The sequence below is a fragment of the Haliotis rubra genome, unplaced genomic scaffold, assembly GCF_003918875.1.
Source record: "Haliotis rubra isolate DU_JTF1 unplaced genomic scaffold, ASM391887v1 Scf144, whole genome shotgun sequence".
Classification (NCBI taxonomy): Eukaryota; Metazoa; Mollusca; class Gastropoda; order Lepetellida; family Haliotidae; genus Haliotis; species Haliotis rubra.
This window is the reverse complement of record NW_025765381.1, coordinates 1,844,499-1,865,621: the sequence shown is the minus strand read 5'-3', so window position 1 is coordinate 1,865,621 and position 21,123 is coordinate 1,844,499. Positions and strand designations below refer to the sequence as shown.

Genomic DNA, 21,123 nt, shown 5'->3' with positions numbered 1-21,123 from the left:
TCACAACCTCACTCACTGTAGTGATGAACCTCACAACCCTCACTCACTAGTATGTCACAACCCTCACTCACTGTAGTGATGAACCTCACAACCCTCCTCACTCACTGTAGTGATAAACCTCACAACCCTCACTGTAGTGATGAACCTCACAACCCTCACTCACTGTAGTGTGATAAACCTCACAACCCTCACTCACTCTGTGGTGATAAACCTCACAACCCTCACTCACTGTAGTGATAAACCTCACAACCCTCACTCACTGTAGCATTAAACCTCACAACCCTAATTAAACCTCACAAGCCCTCACTCACTCATACTGTGATGAACCTCACAACCCTCACTCACTGTAGTGATAAAACCTCACAACCCTCACTCACTGTAGCATTAAACCTCACAACCCCTCACTCACTGTAGCATTAAACCTCACAACCCTCACTCACTGTAGCATTAAACCTCACAACCCTCTCACTGTAGGCATTAAACCTCACAACCCTCACTCACTGTAGTGATGAACCTCACAACCCTCACTCACTGTAGTGATGAACCTCACATCCCTCACTCACTGTAGTGATGAACCTCACAACCCTCACTCACTGATAAACCTCACAACCCTCACTAGTTGATAAACCTCACAACCCTCACTCACTGTAGCATTAAACCCTACAACCCTCACTCACTGTAGCATTTAACCTCACAACCCTCACTCACCATAGTGTAAACCTCAGAATCCTCACTCACTGTAGCATTAAACCTCACAACCCTCACTCACTGTAGTATTAAACCTCACAGCCCCTCACTCACTGTAGTGATGAACCTCACAACCCTCACTCACTGTAGCATTAAACCTCACAACCCTCACTCACTGTAGCATTAAACCTCACAACCCTCACTCACTGTAGTGATGAACCTCACAACCCTCACTCACTGTAGCATTAAACCTCACAACCCTCACTCACTGTAGCATTAAACCTCACAACCCTCACTCACTGTAGTGATGAACCTCACAACCCTCACTCACTGTAGTGATGAACCTCACAACCCTCACTCACTGTAGTGATGAACCTCACAACCCTCACTCACTGTAGTGATGAACCTCACAACACTCAGCCCAAAAACACCATCTCCCTGACTGTATTCCATGATAAGGTCATGACATGTCTGATAGTCCGTGATTACCAGAAGTTGGTTAAGTACAGATCATTAGCTGTATCAGCTTGAGAGCTGAAAGGTCTTCTTATACGTATTATGTAACATCACAATAAGTAATAGCTCCAGCCCAGGGATCAGTCTCAAGATAGACCCATTGGAACCATTTCCACTGCATATAGAGATATCATTACAATCAGCACTACCGAAATACACCCAACTGTCATTCACCAAGTGTTGATACGAGAGATGATTGGGAAATAATGACTAGTTATCATTCACTGCGATATGTAATGGTATATCACCACAAACTATATTATCCTCCTTTCAGTAACTGCGGTAATCATTCAGTACAAATATCCCTGTTATGTCAGCTATGTGCTCATGAAAGCACAGTGCTTCAATCTTATTATATGAGCAATGACTGGATGAGACTTCTGTAACTGAAGAACAGAAAAGGTTTTTCAGCTTGTAAATATGCACAGCTCTTAAGTGCCGCAGTGACAAATTAAAACCTCCTTCAGATCATTGTCTGTCCACATTTGTTGATCTGACTGTCAGTGAAATCGTTGTGATGGTTAAGATAAGCGGAACAGCCATTATCAGAGGGGATCATTATGAGCTTCACTTAATGAGCCAGATCAATAAGCGGCTGGGTTTTCCAACAGAGGCAGCCACTGGATTGATCCTATCTCTTGTTAAAGCTTGTAAAATAATTAACTTGTTCAAAGGATAGCAGTTTGAGGTTATGCAACAGCGATGGCTTGATCAAATTCTATTGGTTTTCTGTTTCTTTATTTCAATGTTAAAGTCATTCTTGGGGCCAAGAATTTTTATGAGGGGCTATTTTATCTTTCTTCTGCTCAATATTTATTTGTAAAAAATGTACAGTTTCGGAGTTGATATTTTCTTACTTCTCTTTCTATCTATATAATATCTTTGAGTGGTTGCCAAATAGTTTTTACCCTTCATCTCCCTTTGAAATGTTCTCATATAATTATTTGCTAATACCAACTGCTGTGATTTGTCATTTGAAGGTTTCCAGTCACAATAACCATTTCTGAGTTAGAAACAGCAGATGCTGTCCACATCAATTCAGAAGTTATTACACACAGGAGTCTTTTCAGTCATTGTCATTACAATTTTTTAGAATAATGTTAAATACAATTATAGATTAAATATGGTAGTTATGGTTGGGACAAAATCCAAGAGATAAGAGGGCTCTGCATTGTATTTTTATCTCAGGCTGTATAAACATAAGGCCAGACCAATTTTATTTCTTGTTTTACGGATTTTTGTACTCAAAAAACCTAAAGGCAGGAGGGAAAAACAATAAAAACAAAAATAATAAATGCTAACAGTATTTTACTTTTGGCAATTTATGAAGTGTATATGGGGCAAAACACAATTTACGAAAACCCGTTTCTTGTAATTGTACATTTTTGACCAATAGAACCCCCAAAACATTATTTTTAGAGAAGGGGAAAATTAACTTTCATTTTTTTCTTATTTTTGAAAAATTATGACAGGCGGATCCAGTAAAACAAGAAATAAAATTGGTCTGGCCTAATATTAAAATGTATAGCTGTTATGTAATATATATTGTTTGAAATAGATGGTATATTATAACCATAATTTAGAAATATATTTTGCACTACATCCATGTGTTTTTTTATAAAGTGTATTTTTGTCCTTAAACTAATATACTTAGAGCATGAGGACAGTTATTATATTCTAAGATTTAAGATAAGTCTTTTGTTCTATTAGAAGCTGGTTTGACATCAGGGCCTAGATTTAGTGCCTAGGCTCTCTTAGCACTAAGATAGTCGTGAGTGCCATGCATTAATAAACTTGCGACTATCTTAGCGCTAAGAGAGCTTTGAAAATCTAGGCCCAGAACTGCAAATGGTTACATTGATATGAAAATCCTCATTCACAGTTAACAGACAGGCTGTTTCATGTTATTGCCTCCACTCGTATGTTAAGAGACAAAATATGTTTTAAACATAGTGAAACACCCTTAAAATGGAAGTTTAGGGTCAAATGAAGCACATGTTATTATCAAATTAATGTGTGATTATCTCATACATACAACATTAAGTAGTACATGTATGTAAATGTAATGTAAATTTGACAGTACCATGTGACTCAAAATATTCCACTTGTGGAACCAAATTAGCACATGTTACAGTGTTTGCCATGATGCAGAAAACCTGCGTATTTGATGCACAAATTATCTCAAATACGCAGTGAATTTAGAAGCTTGCGTCATTGTTGACGCAATGCTACTGGGCCCTTAGTTCAGATAATCTAAACTTCTAAAACTAAATGTTTGTTAGCTAACTGCTCAGTGCGGATTAAATACCTGACCTGCCTTACCTTGTTTTATGTAGTTATCAAACAATCACAGTTGATGTCTTGATGAAAGTTCCGAACTGAAGTTGACTCCCAAAACATGTCAATGACTTCCTCTCATGCTAAATTTTTATGCCTAGGGCAAGCACTGATGTAAATTTATGAATTCACATTGCCATTTATTAAGTGATTAATGTGACAAATGTTATGTTTGGGATTACACTTCCTCAGTAAAGTACAGGTTCTGGTACATTGGGGTTGAGTCCCATCCGAGATTTGAACTGACACTTTAACATAACATGTTACCACTTTCTTACTCACATTGTGTATTCTTAGCTTTTAGATGTGGGAGCACTGCTAATTTACAGAGGGGTACACAAAATGTGGGTTAGGTGACTGACTTTGTGTGCTGACGATCAGGTGCCTTACTCGGACATTGTGGGTTTGAGTCCCAGATGGGATTCAACCCCCAAAAGTAAATAGAATCTGTACTTTAATGAGAAAGTGTAATGCCAAGTATAACATATGTTGCATTTAACCACACAGCTGAAACTCGCTGCTGCTTTTTATTGTGAGTTGAGGGATTTTGTGTTGTAAAATCAACACCTTACATTTCCCTACTACTGTCTGCAAACTGCCACTACTGTAAGATAAGATAAGATAAGATAAGATAAGATAAGATAAGATAAGATAAAACCTTATTGTCCTGCAAGGGAAATTTTTCTTGCATTCAAAGTGCCAATACAAGCATATAACAACAAATAATTTACAGTATATATATACACAAATGTCAAGCTAATCACAATATAAAGATGAATCATAATCAAAGTACATAATATAATAATCATTTGTGCCATCATTGATTTCACTATTACAATTTGGGAGGAAGATTTAGAAGTTATACGCTGTATGGGACAAATGACTTTGAAGTTCTATTAGTTTTGTAATCATAATTTTGAAACGGCAACCAGAAGGCAGAAATTCATAACATTCATTTAAAAAGTGTGACGGATCCGATGAATGGCCAGAGATTTCGTTTTAACTCTTGACTCATACTGAAAAGGAAGAGGTTCGAAATTGAAGCCGCAAATGTTGCTGGATATGGATAAGCCATGAAATGGAGTGCTTTACTAGTTGGCTGCACAACCATATTCAACAATTGTAGCAGACGTGAGAAGACGAAAGACACAAGAAATGGCATCCTCATGGGATGAACATGAAAGGGGAAGACTGAGCAACAGATGTACACACATGTAGATGAAACTGTCAAGAGTTGCTCATTTCTGTGTCCAGATTCAGAGATAATTCAGGCACCTATACCCGTCTGCTATAACTTTGCGTCTGCTGTTTGATAGACAGGTTTGGGAGAACCCCCTGGGTGATGTTGGATATCATGTTACCATGTGTCTTCATGAGGAATGATATTCAGTTATCCAACAAGTCTCTTCAACTGGATACATTATTTCACTGATGGATGATTGATGCTGATGCACATCTCTTGTTTGACAGGACTGATATAACAATGTTACCAAGGTTATCAAGGGGAGATAATCTGAGCAGTATCTTGGTGTTAACCCACTAAAACTTTACTCAGAAAGTGTACTTTATGCTTGGATAAAGTTCAGTCTGTGTCTTTGATTTGATAGAGAAGCACCTGAAACCATCATTTCAACCGAACTCTTCAGCCATGCTTGGATCCATTAGTATCAGATCCAAGATTTATGAATACACGATACCTTTTTTAGGATCGCTCATTCTCCGGGGCAGATTTAGAGATAATTTATAGGGAACCAACAGCTTCTCCGACAACTTTGTTGCTTCTGTTGGTCAGATTTAATGTTTTGTATATGTTTGGGTGAACCGTGTACCATGGGGACGGTACCCTAATTATGTTTGTGGTCTGTCAGTACCCAAGCAACTCTGGCAAGGCATCCACATCCTGCATTACTTCAAACTGTCCTCCATCATTAAGCATTCATGCTGTGATGTAACTAAAAGACAAGCCCATTTCTCACCCATTCAGTTCATATTCCAAATATTAAACCAGTAGGCCATTACATGCTTTCAGACAGAATTACACAGAAGCCATCATGTCCGTAAATGGATGGATGTAAATGTCACTGACTTTACAGCTCCCAAAGGAAAATATTATTAAATCTATAAATCCAAGCTGAGTCATCAATCCTAGGTGAAAAAGATGCGACCAATACCGTTGACTCTCCTGAGAGCAAGCACAAAGTTGTTTTCATGTAAATTAAGTGTACAACAGCTTCCTTTCTTCATCAAATCAATATTTCAAGCTTGATTATTGAGTAATTGCAGAAGAACTCCTGCAAATTGCTTTAGATGTAAGAATCATCATGAGCTCTGCCAGATATTGATGGGACTGTATTGATATGTTTGTGCAAATACTGAGAGGGTGGTTGACTTTTCATGGCAGAAAAATAATGGAAGGATGACACATTGGTCATTGCTGCATGTTTTAGATGGACATGTAGCCAAGAGGAGTATTGGGGCATTGCCATAATCTGTTCATCACAGTACTTGGAATCCAATAACAGTATTCCTGTTAGTGTTGTCTCCAGGTTTGAGAGCCAAGGGAATTCCATACCTTAATAGTTCCTTAATACTCCAAGGGTGTCTCTCCCAGTGATACCAGGGCAGAAAGGGCCTTCAGTAGCCCATGCTTGTCTCACTGTTGAGTTGAGGAGAGAATCATTCCCTGTACCCAATGCTTATCTCTCTTTGGTGATTCTAGAGCAGACTGGGTCCTGATTTCCCTGTGCTTGTCTCGTTGTGGTGATTGGAGGGCAGAAAGGGCCCTCAGTAGCCCATGCTTGTCTCACTGTTGAGTTGAGGAGAGAATCATTCCCTGTACCCAATGCTTATCTCTCTTTGGTGATTCTAGAGCAGACTGGGTCCTGAGTTCCCTGTGCTTGTCTCGTTGTGGTGATTGGAGGGCAGAAAGGGCCCTCAGTAGCCCATGCTTGTCTCACTGTTGAGTTGAGGAGAGAATCATTCCCTGTACCCAATGCTTATCTCTCTTTGGTGATTCCAGAGCAGACTGTTCTCTGTGCTTGTCTCGTTGAGGTAATGTGTGGGCAGAATAGGTCTCCAGTATCACATACTTGACACTATGAATGGAAGATAGTGTGATCCTGTGGCTTGTGTGATTGTGCAATCTGCTTAACCGAATGTCACATACATAAGTAATAGATTTCTCACTAAGTTCTCCATTTTGTCAAATTGCTTTTACTTTTTATGACAGTGAATCAGGTATCTAGGTACATTCATCCTTGACAGTTTCAACCAATTTCTTATATCTCACTAGACGTACTGGTATATAAAGTACAGTGACCAATTTCACTAAGTCTGGCCTTATATGAAGCAGAACCACCTACACCAAGATGTCGTGCAAAGCATCTTTGTTTTGACATTAACTTTTTCAAAGGAATCCCAATAATTGTGTCTCCAAATTTTGAATCCATATTATAGATATGTTTCAAGTTTTCATTCAAGGATGGTCAAAGCCTTGAAATATGATTTTTCTCCTTATATATTTTAATTTGGATCAATTGTTGTGGATGTTTGTCTTATGGATGGAATATTGGATACAGCAACACAACCAAACTAAAATATATCACTTCTTAACTCTCAACCCCTTGCAGGCAGTTTCGACTGCGGAGGGCTAGCCTAGTGGTTAAAGCAATCGCTCGCTAACGCCGAAGACCCGGGTTCAATATGTGAAGCCCATTTCTGGTGTCCCCCGCCATGATATTGCTGGAATATTGCTAAAAGCAGCGTATATGCACGCACTCACTCCTTTTCATGAGTTGATTTGAAGATTTTATTGTGAAACATTGTTGTCATTGGTGGGCAAAATAACAATCATGACAACATGTTTGTTTCGTTATTTGCTCTTCAAAGTATGAATATGCTACAATGAGCATGAGAAACACTTTTTGTTAAGCTGATCTCATCAGTCTTGCTCTTTATTGATTGTATCCATAATTTGTGCTCGGCAAATAAGTTGAAATAAAAAAATAATATAAAAAGAGTACATTATAGGTGTTTTTGCTCAATGCATTTCAAGATGGTAGATCCATAAAACATTTCTTTCCTGAAGTATTTCCTGGAAATGTGTGTTATTAACATGTCCCCTTGAACATACCCGGTGAGCAATATCCTTGATAATTTATTTTTTTAAATAAAAAGCTGTTGATCATGTTGATAATTTGGTTTATTATGTGCCACATGCCTAAATCATATTAATTTTCCTAACAGTTTGGGAGAGAAAACAGTGGGATGGCAGTATGTACTTCCATATTTAGAAAGAAAAAAAATCTGCTGAGCTTGCAATTTAATCATGCTTGAAAATGATTTTGCCGATGTGCATATCCTAAAGCATGAACAACCATTATTCCAGAGAGTTTGTTTTGCATGTGGTTAACCAACAGATGTGATATTCGTTCTCATTGCTTTAATTATTAATGCTTTAATCAATATGGCACAACTGCAAACGAAGGTTCTCTGTCACACACATGAAGGGAGGGGCAGTTGCTAGAGTAAACACAACAACAATATAAACAGTGCAACATCTTGTGCTGATCAATAGCAGTTATTGTTGCATCAGACTGGCAATGCTGGGTCAAAATGGACAACAATCGAATTTCAATACAGAAATAAGATTTTGAAAGGTGATTTGATTTTGTGTTCTCAAAGCCAACAGAAAATGATGGTCAGTATTCCTTATTTGGAGATTTCCATTCTGGAACAATCAACAGGAAAATCGGTTATATTTCAGTGATACAAAAGCAACTAATTTTTAGGAAAATGAGGACTAAGAAAATATAATTTGTTTAAATATTTGCTATGGGCACTTTGTGGAAGAACCCAGAGGAATTCTTGTTGTATCATATGACTTGTCTGCAATTCTTAACAGTGTGGCAGGTTAAAGAGTTGAAATAATTTCATCTGACGGCACACAGTCAGCCAAATGACAAAGCATGACTGACAGGTAATAATTCTGCCCAGCAGTGGCCAGAGTGAGTGAGTGTGTGAGTGGGTGAGTATGTTTTTATGCTGCTTATAGCAATATTTCAGCAATATCACGACGGGGGACACCAGAAAAGGGCTTCACACATTGTACCCACATGGGGAATCAAACCCGGATCTTCAGCATGACAAGCAAACACTTAACCACTAGGCTACCTCTCCACCGCCCCAGAGTGTGAGGAAGAATGTTTACATCTGCTAATTTAAAATTAATTACAAAGCTTTGTCTTCATTTATGGAGGACTATCTCATAGCACATCTGCCCAGAGAGAGCAATGTCAGACGATCGATACAACCATGTCATTGCAAAATGTGTTGTACTTGTCAACTGGTGCTTGGCATTAAGGGGATCAACTAGGACTTTGTGAGTCAGAATTAGTATACAGTGTCTGAGTGGTTAATTCACATTAAACTATAGCAGTTTATCTTATGGGATTAACAGTGTTAATCCACATTAGTACAAGCAGCCCCATGCTATGTGAGTGTACTAATCGTGAATGAAACATTACATCCCATTTCATCTGATCATGCCACCTCATGTGAGAGAAGACTGACCACTTGTCTGAAGTGCTGTATGAGGCATTGTGTCCTGCATGTTGTGGGTGTGGGGTAGCCTAGTGGTGGAAGCATTTGCACAACATCACTGACTGACTGACTGACTGAGTTTTGTTTCCCCTGCTTCTGTAATATTCAGACCACTCCGGGAACACCAGAAATGATATTACTGATTGTGCCCATGTGGGGAATCGAATTGTATCCTCTCGCTGACGGTGAGCTCTCTCTTTAACCACTAGGGCTACCCCACTCGCCTCTAACATCACTCTGACGATTCAGTTTTGTTTCCCGGCTTCTGTACAGTGTCATGACCACTCCTGGTGTCCCCAGCTGTGATATTACTGGAATATTGCTCACTCACTTCTCTCTCTCTCTCTCTCTCTCTCTCTCTCTCTCTCTCTCTCTCTCACTCACTCACTCACTCACTCACTCACTCACTCACTCACTCACTCACTCTATAATGACACACATATGTTTAGGGTGTACATTGCTCTATCATTGCTGAACAGGGGCTAGTTTGCAAAATCATAGTTTGTGGTGACTTGTGGCAAGAACCAAACAAGATGTATTTTGGGTAGTATTCAATTTTACCAATTCCTGTTCTGGTGTCAGCCAGCAAGATATTGCTGAAATATTGTTAAAAACAATGCAGAACCTTGCTTTATTGGTAAAATACCTGTAGCTGTTTTTGGCAAATATTTAACCACCTGTTAACCCATTCTGCTGAAAAGGCAGGGCAAGTACTATGAATGAGTGATACCTGGATATTGAAGAACAGTGAAAAGCTAGATTCCATGAGTAATGATATAGTTCCAAGGGGCACTGAATGTTGTAGAATTTGAACACAACTAATCATGTGCTGGGAATCATTTGAAACGACTGCCAAATGTTATAATAAACAAGTTCAAGTGATCAATCAGATCTGAAACATTCTGAGCACCACAAAATGTATATTTGATGTAAGTTGCAGATATGGAGTTGTGTTTATTGTGTTGATGTTGCCTTGCGGAGACACACTGAGATCATGTTGTTGTGTATCAGTGTTTATTGTGTTGATGTTGCCTTGCGGAGACACACTGAGATCATGTTGTTGTGTATCAGTGTTTATTGTGTTGATGTTGCCTTGCGGAGACACACTGAGATCATGTTGTTGTGTATCAGTGTTTATTGTGTTGATGTTGATGTTGCATGGAGAGACACACTGAGATCATGTTGCTGTGTATCAGTGTTTATTGTGTTGATGTTATGTTTGTGTTGATGTTGTCTCGCGAGACACACTGAGATCATGTTGTTGTGTATCAGCGTTTATTGTGTTGATGTTGTTCATGGAGACACACTGAGATCATGTTGTTGTGTATCAGTGTTTATTGTGTTGATGTTTGCTAGCGGAGACACACACCGAGACATGAGATTGTGTTGTGCGGAGACACACTGAGATGTTGTGTATCAGTGTTTATTGTGTTGATGTTGCCTTGGCGGAGACACACTGAGATCATGTTGTTGTGTATCAGTGTTTATTTATTGTGTTGATGTATGCGTTGCGGAGACACACTGAGATCATGTTGTTGTGTATCAGTGTTTATTGTGTTGATGTTGCGTTGCGGAGACACACTGAGATCATGTTGTTGTGTATCAGTGTTTATTGTGTTGATGTTGCGTTGCGGAGACACACTGAGATCATGTTGTTGTGTATCAGTGTTTATTGTGTTGATGTTGCTGGCGGAGGAGACACACTGAGATCATGTTGTTGTGTATCAGTGTTTATTGTGTTGATGTTGCCTTGGCGGAGACACACACTGAGATCATGTTGTTGTGTATCAGTGTTTATTGTGTTGTGTTGATGTTGCGCGGAGACACACTGAGATCATGTTGTTGTGTATCAGTGTTTATTGTGTTGTTGATGTTATGCGTTGTGCATCAGTGGAGACACACTGAGATCATGTTGTTGTGTATCAGTGTTTATTGTGTTGATGTTGCCTCTTTGCGGAGACACACTGAGATCATGTTGTTGTGTATCAGTGTTTATTGTGTTGTGTTGATGTTGCCGAGATCATGTTGTTATTGGAGTTGACACACTGAGATCATGTTGTTGTGTATCAGTGTTTATTGTGTTGATGTTGTTAGCGGAGACACACTGAGATCATGTTGTTGTGTATCAGTGTTTATTGTGTTGATGTTGCCTTGGAGACACACTGAGATCATGTTGTTGTGTATCAGTGTTTATTGTGTTGATGTTGCGTTGCATGTTTGTTATTGTGTTGATGTTGTGTATCAGTGTATCAGTGTTGTGTTGATGTTGCGCATGCGGAGACACACTGAGATCATGTTGTTGTGTATCAGTGTTTATTGTGTTGATGTTGCTGCTTGCGGAGACACACTGAGATCATGTTGTTGTGTATCAGTGTTTATTGTGTTGATGTTGTCTGAGATCATGTTGTTTATCAGTGGAGACACACTGAGATCATGTTGTTGTGTATCAGTGTTTATTGTGTTGATGTTGCCTTTGCGGAGACACACTGAGATCATGTTTATTTGTTGTGTATCAGTGTTTATTGTGTTGATGTTGCGCTAGCATGGAGACACACTGAGATCATGTTGTTGTGTATCAGTGTTTATTGTGTTGATGTTGCCTTGCACTGAGACACACTGAGATCATGTTGTTGTGTATCAGTGTTTATTGTGTTGATGTTGCGTTGCGGAGACAACACTGAGATCATGTATTTGTGAGATCATGTTGTTGTGTATCAGTGTTTATTTGTTGATGTTATTCATCAGTGTTGATGTTTGCGTTGCGGAGACACACTGAATGAGATCATGTTGTTGTATCAGTGTGTTTATTGTGTTGATGTTGCGTTGCGGAGACACACTGAGATCATGTGTCATGTTGTGTATCAGTGTTTATTGTGTTGTGATGATGTTGCCTTGCGGAGACACACTGAGATCATGTTGTTGTGTATCAGTGTTTATTGTGTTGATGTTGCCTTGCGGAGACACACTGAGATCATGTTGTTGTGTATCAGTGTTTATTGTGTTGATGTTGCCTTGCGGAGACACACTGAGATCATGTTGTTGTGTATCAGTGTTTATTGTGTTGATGCGGAGACACACTGAGATCATGTTGTTGTGTATCAGTGTTTATTGTGTTGATGTTGCCTTGCGGAGACACACTGAGATCATGTTGTTGTGTATCAGTGTTTATTGTGTTGATGTTGCTTGCGGAGACACACTGAGATCATGTTGTTGTGTATCAGTGTTTATTGTGTTGATGTTGCCTGAGATCATGCGAGACACACATCATGAGAGACATCATGTTGTTGTGTATCAGTGTTTATTGTGTTGATGTTGCCTTGCGGAGACACACTGAGATCATGTTGTTGTGTATCAGTGTTTATTGTGTTGATGTTGCGTTGCGGAGACACACTGAGATCATGTTGTTGTGTATCAGTGTTTATTGTGTTGATGTTGCGTTGCGGAGACACACTGAGATCATGTTGTTGTGTATCAGTGTTTATTGTGTTGATGTTGTTAGCGGAGTGTATCGAGATCATGTTGTTGTGTATCAGTGTTTATTGTGTTGATGTTGCCTTGCGGAGACACACTGAGATCATGTTGTTGTGTATCAGTGTTTATTGTGTTGATGTTGCCTTGCGGAGACACACTGAGATCATGTTGTTGTGTATCAGTGTTTATTGTGTTGATGTTGCCTTTTGTGTGTTGGCGGAGACACACTGAGATCATGTTGTTGTGTATCAGTGTTTATTGTGTTGATGTTGCCTTGCGGAGACACACTGAGATCATGTTGTTGTGTATCAGTGTTTATTGTGTTGATGTTGCCTTGCGGAGACACACTGAGATCATGTTGTTGTGTATCAGTGTTTATTGTGTTGATGTTGCGGAGTAACTGAGATCATGTTGTTGTGTATCAGTGTTTATTGTGTTGATGTTGCCTTGCGGAGACACACTGAGATCATGTTGTTGTGTATCAGTGTTTATTGTGTTGATGTTGCCTTGCGGAGACACACTGAGATCATGTTGTTGTGTATCAGTGTTTATTGTGTTGTGTTTCGGAGACACACTGAGATCATGTTGTGTATCAGTATGTATTCCTTCTGTACAAACTTGGTACAACAAGCAGTGATATTTATCACAGAAGTAGGACAGGTCTTGAAACAAATGCCCATCAGCGACTAGACCGCCTCCGTGGTGTAGTGGTTAGAGTGTCCGCACGGAGAGCGGAAGGTCATGGTTTTGATCCCCAGCCGTGTCATACCAAAGGAGGTTAAAATATGGTACTTGTTGGTCCCAGCCTGGCGCTCGGCATTAATGGGTACAACAAGGACAGGTTTGCTCGGAGTCAGTATAATGTGTCTGAGTGGGGTATTCATGCTTCACTGCGGCATGGTATCTCAGTGAGTTAGCACTATAAAACCAGCTTAAGTCTGGGCTAGTACAAACAGCCACACATAAACACGCATGCACGTCGTCATATGAGTGAAATATTCTTAAGTCTTAAGTGCGATGTTAAACCCCATTTCACCTCACCGCACCATCAGTGACTTCAGTGCGTAAATCTGACAAGACACAAAGATAAACGTCACATTCTTTTACACACATTGTGTCTATTGTAAGTCTATCTATAAAGAGTCAGTGGTTTCCATGCTTACACTACAATGTATTGTCATAAAAAATTGCAAATGTACATTTGAAAAATGTTTGTTAACAGTTTTGTACAAGTTTTAAAAGCATTGTTTTGGGTTTTATGATGATGAATCAATCATCCACAAAAACCTCTTCCTGATGTATCACATTGTTAAAAGATTTCAAAATGTTCTGTTTAAAATCTGTTAGACCTGTCCCTATGGACTGGACTTGAATAGTTGCTGAATGGTTGTTAATTGCTTGCAGTGAAAGGGATATAGCATTAACCATACCTTGTTATTTTTTATGGACCAATATGCCTCGAGGCAGGCTGTAAAACAGAAAAAATGAAAATGCTATCGGTGTTGATTTCAGTTCAATGTCCTGAAAGTAACACTTGAAACAGATGCATCAATAAAACAAGTAAAAATATGTTGAAAAATTCTGATAACAATCAAGAGCTTTTTTGAGTGCGTGGTGGCAAAATCGTCGGTGCAAACAGGTTGTGAGTTGTCTTTTGTGAGTAATTTTTTAGATATCTTTCTGAACACAAATACATGATAAACTTTATAATCTTTATGTATCTGGTTTGGTTTTCCTTTCTTGTAATGATGTCCCGTGTCTTCTTGTTTTGTATTTTTAACATTATTTATATTCTTTGTGACATGTTTTGAGATGATCCCCTCATGAGAAGGTATTAAGTTAATACCAAATCAGTGACAATGACATTAAGCCCTTCAGATAGTTGCTGGGGATAAACCAGGGACCGTTTCAAAAAAGAAATAGGCTTTCACCAATGCTAGAAACGCTGATAAATATCTCACTGGCAAACTTTGAACCCATGCATCAAATCAATAACTGAAAATATATCGTATTTCTGTCTTAGTTTGAAGATAGCACGTGCATTGATTATATCCTGGGGAAGTCAAACCCTTACTCACCTTGATTGAGGATTTGTGGAAATATGGAAATATATCTGACCTTATGATGAACATCTTAAAACTTTGATAAATGATTACAGGTGATCTGTGACCCCTTAGTAACTTTGGCCCCATGCATTGCCTTAGTAACTGAGATTGTATCATACATCAGTCTTATAAAGGATGATGAGTGTGTGGGTTAAATCCTAGGGGTGGAATACCCTAACTCCTGATGGAGGATTTGTGGAAATGGAAGAAAAGGTCTTTTAAATTGGTGTTGATTGTGTTTGTTGTAAATGGATTTTTGTTGTAAATGTGTTTGTTGTGAATGAGTTTGTTGTAAATGTGTTTGTTGTAAATGTGTTTGTAAATGTGTTTGTTGTAAATGTTTGTTGGAAATGTGTTTGTTGGAAATGTGTTTGTTGGAAATGTTGTGATGGGACTACCAGGACATTATTGGTAGCTAGAAAATTGTGTTGTTAACATCCTCACTGTATGACTCCTCAGGGAACACTGTGGCCTCTTGTCCTTCATTGGAGGAAATGAAAGTAGTACAGTTTGTTAAGTGGAACATCTAATTGTGGTTAGTATTTGATGTTAAGGAAATGAGTATAATCAATAACTTTCTGTAAATTATGGTGATGGTAACAGTTGGCCCGGTTGTGCTAAGTTACTTGCCAGGAGCTCTAGTCATGGGTTCGAATGTTAGATTCACCATGGTTCGATTCTTTGCACCATACACATGATTGTGGGTTTCACCAAACTGGTATTTGTCGAAGAACTTCATCACTATAAGGACCCGTGGAGGGCCGGGTTAGAATTGACCCTGAGTAACCCATGCTTGTCGTAAGAGGAAACTAAAGGGATCAAGTGGTCAGGCTCACTGACTTGGTTGACACATGTCATTGTATCCCAATTGCGTAGATCGATGTTCATGCTGTTGATCCCTGGATTGTCTGGTCCAGATTCGATTATTTACAGACTGCCGCCATATGGCTGGATTTTTGCTGAAAACTAAATTCACTCACTCACTCATCACTATAAGATGTTTTACAACAAAATTCAAATTTTGATATGACTGAATGCACTCTTCCGAAACTTGGTCACACGTACATATGAACCCCGTATAAAATTCATATGGAAGAAACATTGTTAATGCTTCAGTAAATAATATTGTGAATTCATATTCAGTGTTTCCCATTGTAAATACTTAAATCAAACTTCATCATTTTTGCTTTTGATAATTTATCATTTTAGTATTTTTACTTTATTTCGGAATCGTTATGAATTTTATTCTCACAATTACATATTCCTGTGTTAAGGATGTGATTATTGAATGCAGAGTGAGTGAGTGAATATGGTTTTACACTGTTTTTAGCAATAATCCAGCAATATCAGGGACATCAGAAATGGGCTTCACACATTGTACCCTTGTGGGGAATTAAACCCGGTCCTCAGTCAGTGTGACGAGCAAATGCTTTAACCCCTAATGCAGAGACAGTATGAAATATGTAAAGATAATGATACAATAAGTAACCATGGTAACCAAACATTTTATTAAGTTATAGTTTCTGCTGTGACTTTCAGCCATCAATTCACAAGGATGTTATTCACACACAAAATTTAAACAGATGGAGACGATTCTTATTTGTATCCCTTCAGTGTGAATAGTGCAAGACAAAGTTCATCAACATTGGATCATCATTGAACAGAACAACACCATTCATTCATAAAGTACCCCAGGTTTTTATACTGTAAAAGAAACTTACCACGAAAAGTCTACCCAGTATGATATAATCCAGGTTCCCTCACTCAGAAGAACAAGAATATGGACAACACTGATCTCTATCCTCAAAGAAACTGAAAACATCCCTCCAAGAGTAACACATTTCAGTCAAATAACACAGTAAAAACTGTTCGGCATCTTCAGAGCCGAAGGGTTCTGTTGTCTTTGCAATGTCAGAGAATGCAACACATTTCAAAGATAATGGTAGGATTGTTCTTCCAATATTAAAACAATCAACACATTTCTAACAAAGGTTCAGTTCCAGCTGTTTGGTATCTTCTGAGTTGAAGGATTCTGTCATATTCGTGACCTCAGAAAACACATATCAAGCAAACGTTGTGTTACAGCTGTTCGGGGTCATGGGAGTTGAAAGGTTATCTCATCCTCGTTACCTGGGAGAACACAACACTTTTCAAACAAAGGTTCTGTGACAGCTTTTCGGCATTATCAGACTCGAATGATTCTTTCATCCTCTTTGACCTTCAGAATGAAACACATGTCAAAGGTTGTGTTACAGCTGTTTGGCATTATCAGACTCGAATGATTCTTTCATCCTCTTTGACCTCAAGAATGAAACACATGTCAAAGGTTTTGTTACAGCTGTTCGGCATTATCAGACTCGAATGATTCTTTCATCCTCTTTGACCTCAAGAACGAAACACATGTCAAAGGTTTTGTTACAGCTGTTCGGCATCATCGGAGTCTAAGGATTCTGTCATCCCCGTGACCTTGGAGATCCTTGTGACCTCAACCTCGACTCATTTCACACAAGTTCGGTTACAGCTGCTTAGCATCATCAGAGACAAGAGATTCTGTGGCTGTTGACCTTTTACTGAACTTAAGGCTGTCTGTTCCATTGTATTGCACACGAGCGCTTATTGAGTCCTTTCGCCTTAAGCCATCACACCGTGCCTTCACCACATTGTTCATTTTGTTCTTAAGTGTTGAGTTTAGTCTTTGATAAATGTGCTTACCATTGGCGGGGTACCCCATGTCCTTGCTGCCAGCAAAGAAACGAACCTCCTTTGGGTGCAGTGGGGCTGATAGCATGGAGTTTTCTTGTAGGATAGTGTCAAAGGCTCGAGCCAAGATGGCCGACTGAGGTCGTTCTGGAGCCACATTGTTGCCATTTATCACCAAGTGCTTGTGTTTTATTCTCTGAGCAGAAAGTAATGAGTTAATTCTTGTTTGGGAGACTGGTGTCATTCCTGATCCAGTCCCTTGGCTAATTCGTAAGGGATGAGCATTCCCATTTTCATCTATGTTACTGTCACCGTTTGTTGAATCATCACATCTCTCCAACTCATGAGAGCTAATCACTCGTTGTGGTCGGTATCTGAGACCCATTTTACAGTCATCGATAGACATGACATTCAGGAGGTTGTTTGATTGAGAGCGATCACAGACAATAGCTTTTCGGCCCTCTGGGGCCTCGTCGGCTGTTTCTGTGCATACACCTGACTCATTGTTGGTTGTAACTTCACAGTCACGGACAGGATTGGGGATGGAAACATGGGTGCCTCCTCTTTGACTTGTCCCTTCATCTGACCCTTGACCTCGGATTGCTCGGAGAAACTGCGGTAGGTGAAGCTCTTGCTTTCTACCCTTAACCAGCAAGTCTTCGGCTGAGAACCCTGGTGTGTAAACACCCCTTCGTTCACGGTTGTAATGGATGGACATTTCAGCCAAGTGAGATGGCAAAGCATTGATGTCAACTGCTCCTGTTTTGTTCCGGTTGGAGAAGAATCTGGCCGATTTGACCCGACGTGGGTCGGAGTTATTGTAATATTTAGTAGCCGAGGTCGGAGCTCATATGACATCTCCAGAATTCAGATTTCTTCTCGATTTTCTTCGGTTTTACGAAGATTTTATTGACCTCCTTTCTCCACAGGTCAATTTCAACAGCCTTTTGCGGAGTGAGATGAGCTCCATCTTCTGGGAGCTTGAGACTGGCCATGTCTCCGCTACGGTTGAGTCTGTGGAGCTCATACCACTGGTGAAGCTTAGTGTGATAGGCAAGCGTGTTCTCATCCATCTTGATGCCTGTCACCCGTTATCAACCCCTCTGTTCTGGATATGGAGTACTGTTATCACCAGTGCTGGGTGAGTTCCTTCCAACCAGGGTGCAATCTACCCCTGGCAGCCTTCATGACTGGGGACACTTGGCTGGGTTATCTGCAACACACAACAACAGGACTAGTATTAATCTAGTGGCGGTAGAGACGCAGGGTTTAAGTCTGATTCATTGTTACAAAACAGGCTTTGAGTAATGAGATTTTCAGGTGTGTAAGCAAGTAATTGACCCACCTCCAGGTGCAAACAGCCACACGCCTGGAAGGAGGTAGATTAGAGGTGCAGGGACGTGAATAGCAAATAATGACAGCCAATTTCATTAACACTGGATGGGAATTTTTATTGGGTGGTAATTGGTAGTTCTGAAGTATTGGACTTGCTAATGAAAATACCCTATTGATATGTTTGTGACATGGTGTTAGAGATCAAGCTCCGAATAACATACAGTCATTGTCCTTCTGAAATATTTGCTGAAGACAAAGCGGCGGGGGAGGGGGCATTTGTGTCATCAGTGTTGTTATTTCTAACTCTTACTGAGTTCGTTGACAGGTGATAATGTGATACATAAACTACTCAAAACATGTTAAGGAACTCCTGATTCTTTTGTATTGCTATGATTTATCTGTCATGCCATAATGCCTAGATATGATTAAGTACTGTCTGATTCTTTCACCTTGCTATAGTTAATCTGTCATGCAATATTGATAATCCAAAGGTTTTGACCTTAATTGATTTGTTATCACATAATGCATACAAACCTATAGCAGAGAAAGCATTTTTCACACTTATTGAGTGTCGTAATTCACAAAAATACTTTTTTCAATATTATTTTTAATGGTCTTGATTGATCAGGTTGACATTTGACGACCTTTGATCAAATTATTGACTTCTAATAGGATTGCCGATTTAAGAGATTTGGGAGATTCCCAGTACGAAACAAATATATTTTCAAAAAGAATATTTGAAAATACCAAAATGATGTTGTAATCTCATATTGTCAACTTTAACAACTGAATTAAGATTTTTTCATTACCTGAATATTATTGTAAGAGCCAATGCAATTTCACAAGGAGTCACATTGATAATTCAATAAAACTTAGACCACAAAGAAAAGAATTCTCAAATGCTTGTGTATGAAGGTATGTGTTAATTAATTAACAGAGAAGTGGAATGACCTCACCTGGTGGGTCCTGTACCAGTTGCTGATTAATACAGACAGGTGCCCCAGGTGTAAACAGGTAGGGGGTGGGGTGTGAAGGACTGGGGGCAAGGGATGACAGTAGGGGGTACACAGCTTGTTGATTGCCAGGCTGCCATGCGGTGAGCACTTCATGGCTGTTCGGATACTATTGAGTGGCGTTTATTCTTGTCACAGAAATATTTACTTTAGCTCTGTCAATGTAGTATATATGGATTAATCATTGTCTTAAAGGACAGTTTAAAAAGGGGGTTATCTGCTTTGAGATTAAGTTGTGTAAGAACCATGTTGTGTTAATTTGTTGTAGAAACACAATCATTATAATCTTGTTTCTGTGCAGACAGTGGAAGAGGCCTTGTCTACTTCAATAGCCTGTTATATACCTGTAGTATGCACAACAATGTCCAGAAAAGAATACTTGACACATTTACAGAGATGCCGACCTCTACGATTTTATCGTAGTCGCTACGAATTTTATCCTCAAACTATGTCAATACGATTGCACTAGAAATTCTACGAAATTTAAAGAAAATTCATTAACATTCGGATATATAGACAAAAACATATTTTCGTGGATTAAATACATTTTCGCCAAAAAGAGATGACAATAAGAAATGTAATGCTGATAATTTGGAAATCTGCTGTTGGTTGGAGGTATGTGAAATCAAAGCTTCACTCTTGATTAGTGTCATAGAGTCCATAATGATTTTTAGTATTTAGTTGACCACTAATTTTATGGTCAAACTACTAATATTGATCCTTGAAACTACCATTTGCAACACCTTGGGGTTGGCATCTCTGCTTTTATCTAAGTTTCAGCAATATTTTTTGTAAAAACTAGTCTTTGCTTTTTACTAATCAAAATCTGATATGATAAGTACTTTTGATTGTTCTATGTGTATTAAGAGTGAGTTAGTGAGAAGTTAAATACTGGTCCGGCTGAGATTTGAATTTTGGTGAAGTCAAAATATTTAATTAGATTATGCCTAGTGTAGTGTTGCCCTCTGGGATTCTAGGTTATGATGGTTCCCCAGCAACTTATGTTGGTTGTAAGGGAAGATTAAATGGATTCGGTGGTCAATCTGAGACGGTTGATCGAGTATAGTTGTATGTCGTTCTCACTCTTTTACGGCATGAAGATAGGTTGGATTCGTATTCATTTTCTCATTGACAATAAATGAACTTTATCATTAAACTGGTTCACAATAGTTGGCTTGAGATTGCTGTGTCATTATGAACATTTTATGCTGGACCTCCTTGCACTGATTCGAAGAGTAAATTGAAAATATTCTGAAAATTAACAGAACAGAATCTTGTTTGACATGATAATGGGATCAGTAAGTCTGACAAGGACACAAAAGCAGTATGTTGGCTCGGACAGTTGTCGATTGCAGTTA

The 21,123-nt window shown here is 39.1% G+C and overlaps 2 protein-coding genes across 4 annotated transcripts in view; one reads left to right on the top strand and one right to left on the bottom strand.

Annotated features, from left to right (window-relative positions):
* Positions 1 to 21,123, top strand: part of LOC124269314 (GPI inositol-deacylase-like) — a 102,257-nt gene that overhangs the window by 34,348 nt on the left and 46,786 nt on the right.
* The window catches only part of LOC124269346, a 36,862-nt gene continuing 29,371 nt past the window's right edge, over positions 13,633 to 21,123 (bottom strand). For 2 of the 3 annotated variants that reach the window (XM_046704365.1, XM_046704364.1), the window contains exon 2: positions 16,203 to 18,630. In XM_046704365.1, the coding sequence (XP_046560321.1) occupies positions 17,233 to 18,135 (903 nt within the window). In that variant the 5' untranslated portion in view covers positions 18,136 to 18,630 and the 3' untranslated portion in view covers positions 16,203 to 17,232. Of the gene's footprint in view, positions 14,081 to 16,202; positions 18,631 to 21,123 lie in introns of those variants that run through there. The other variant, XR_006896493.1, reaches the window with a different exon arrangement.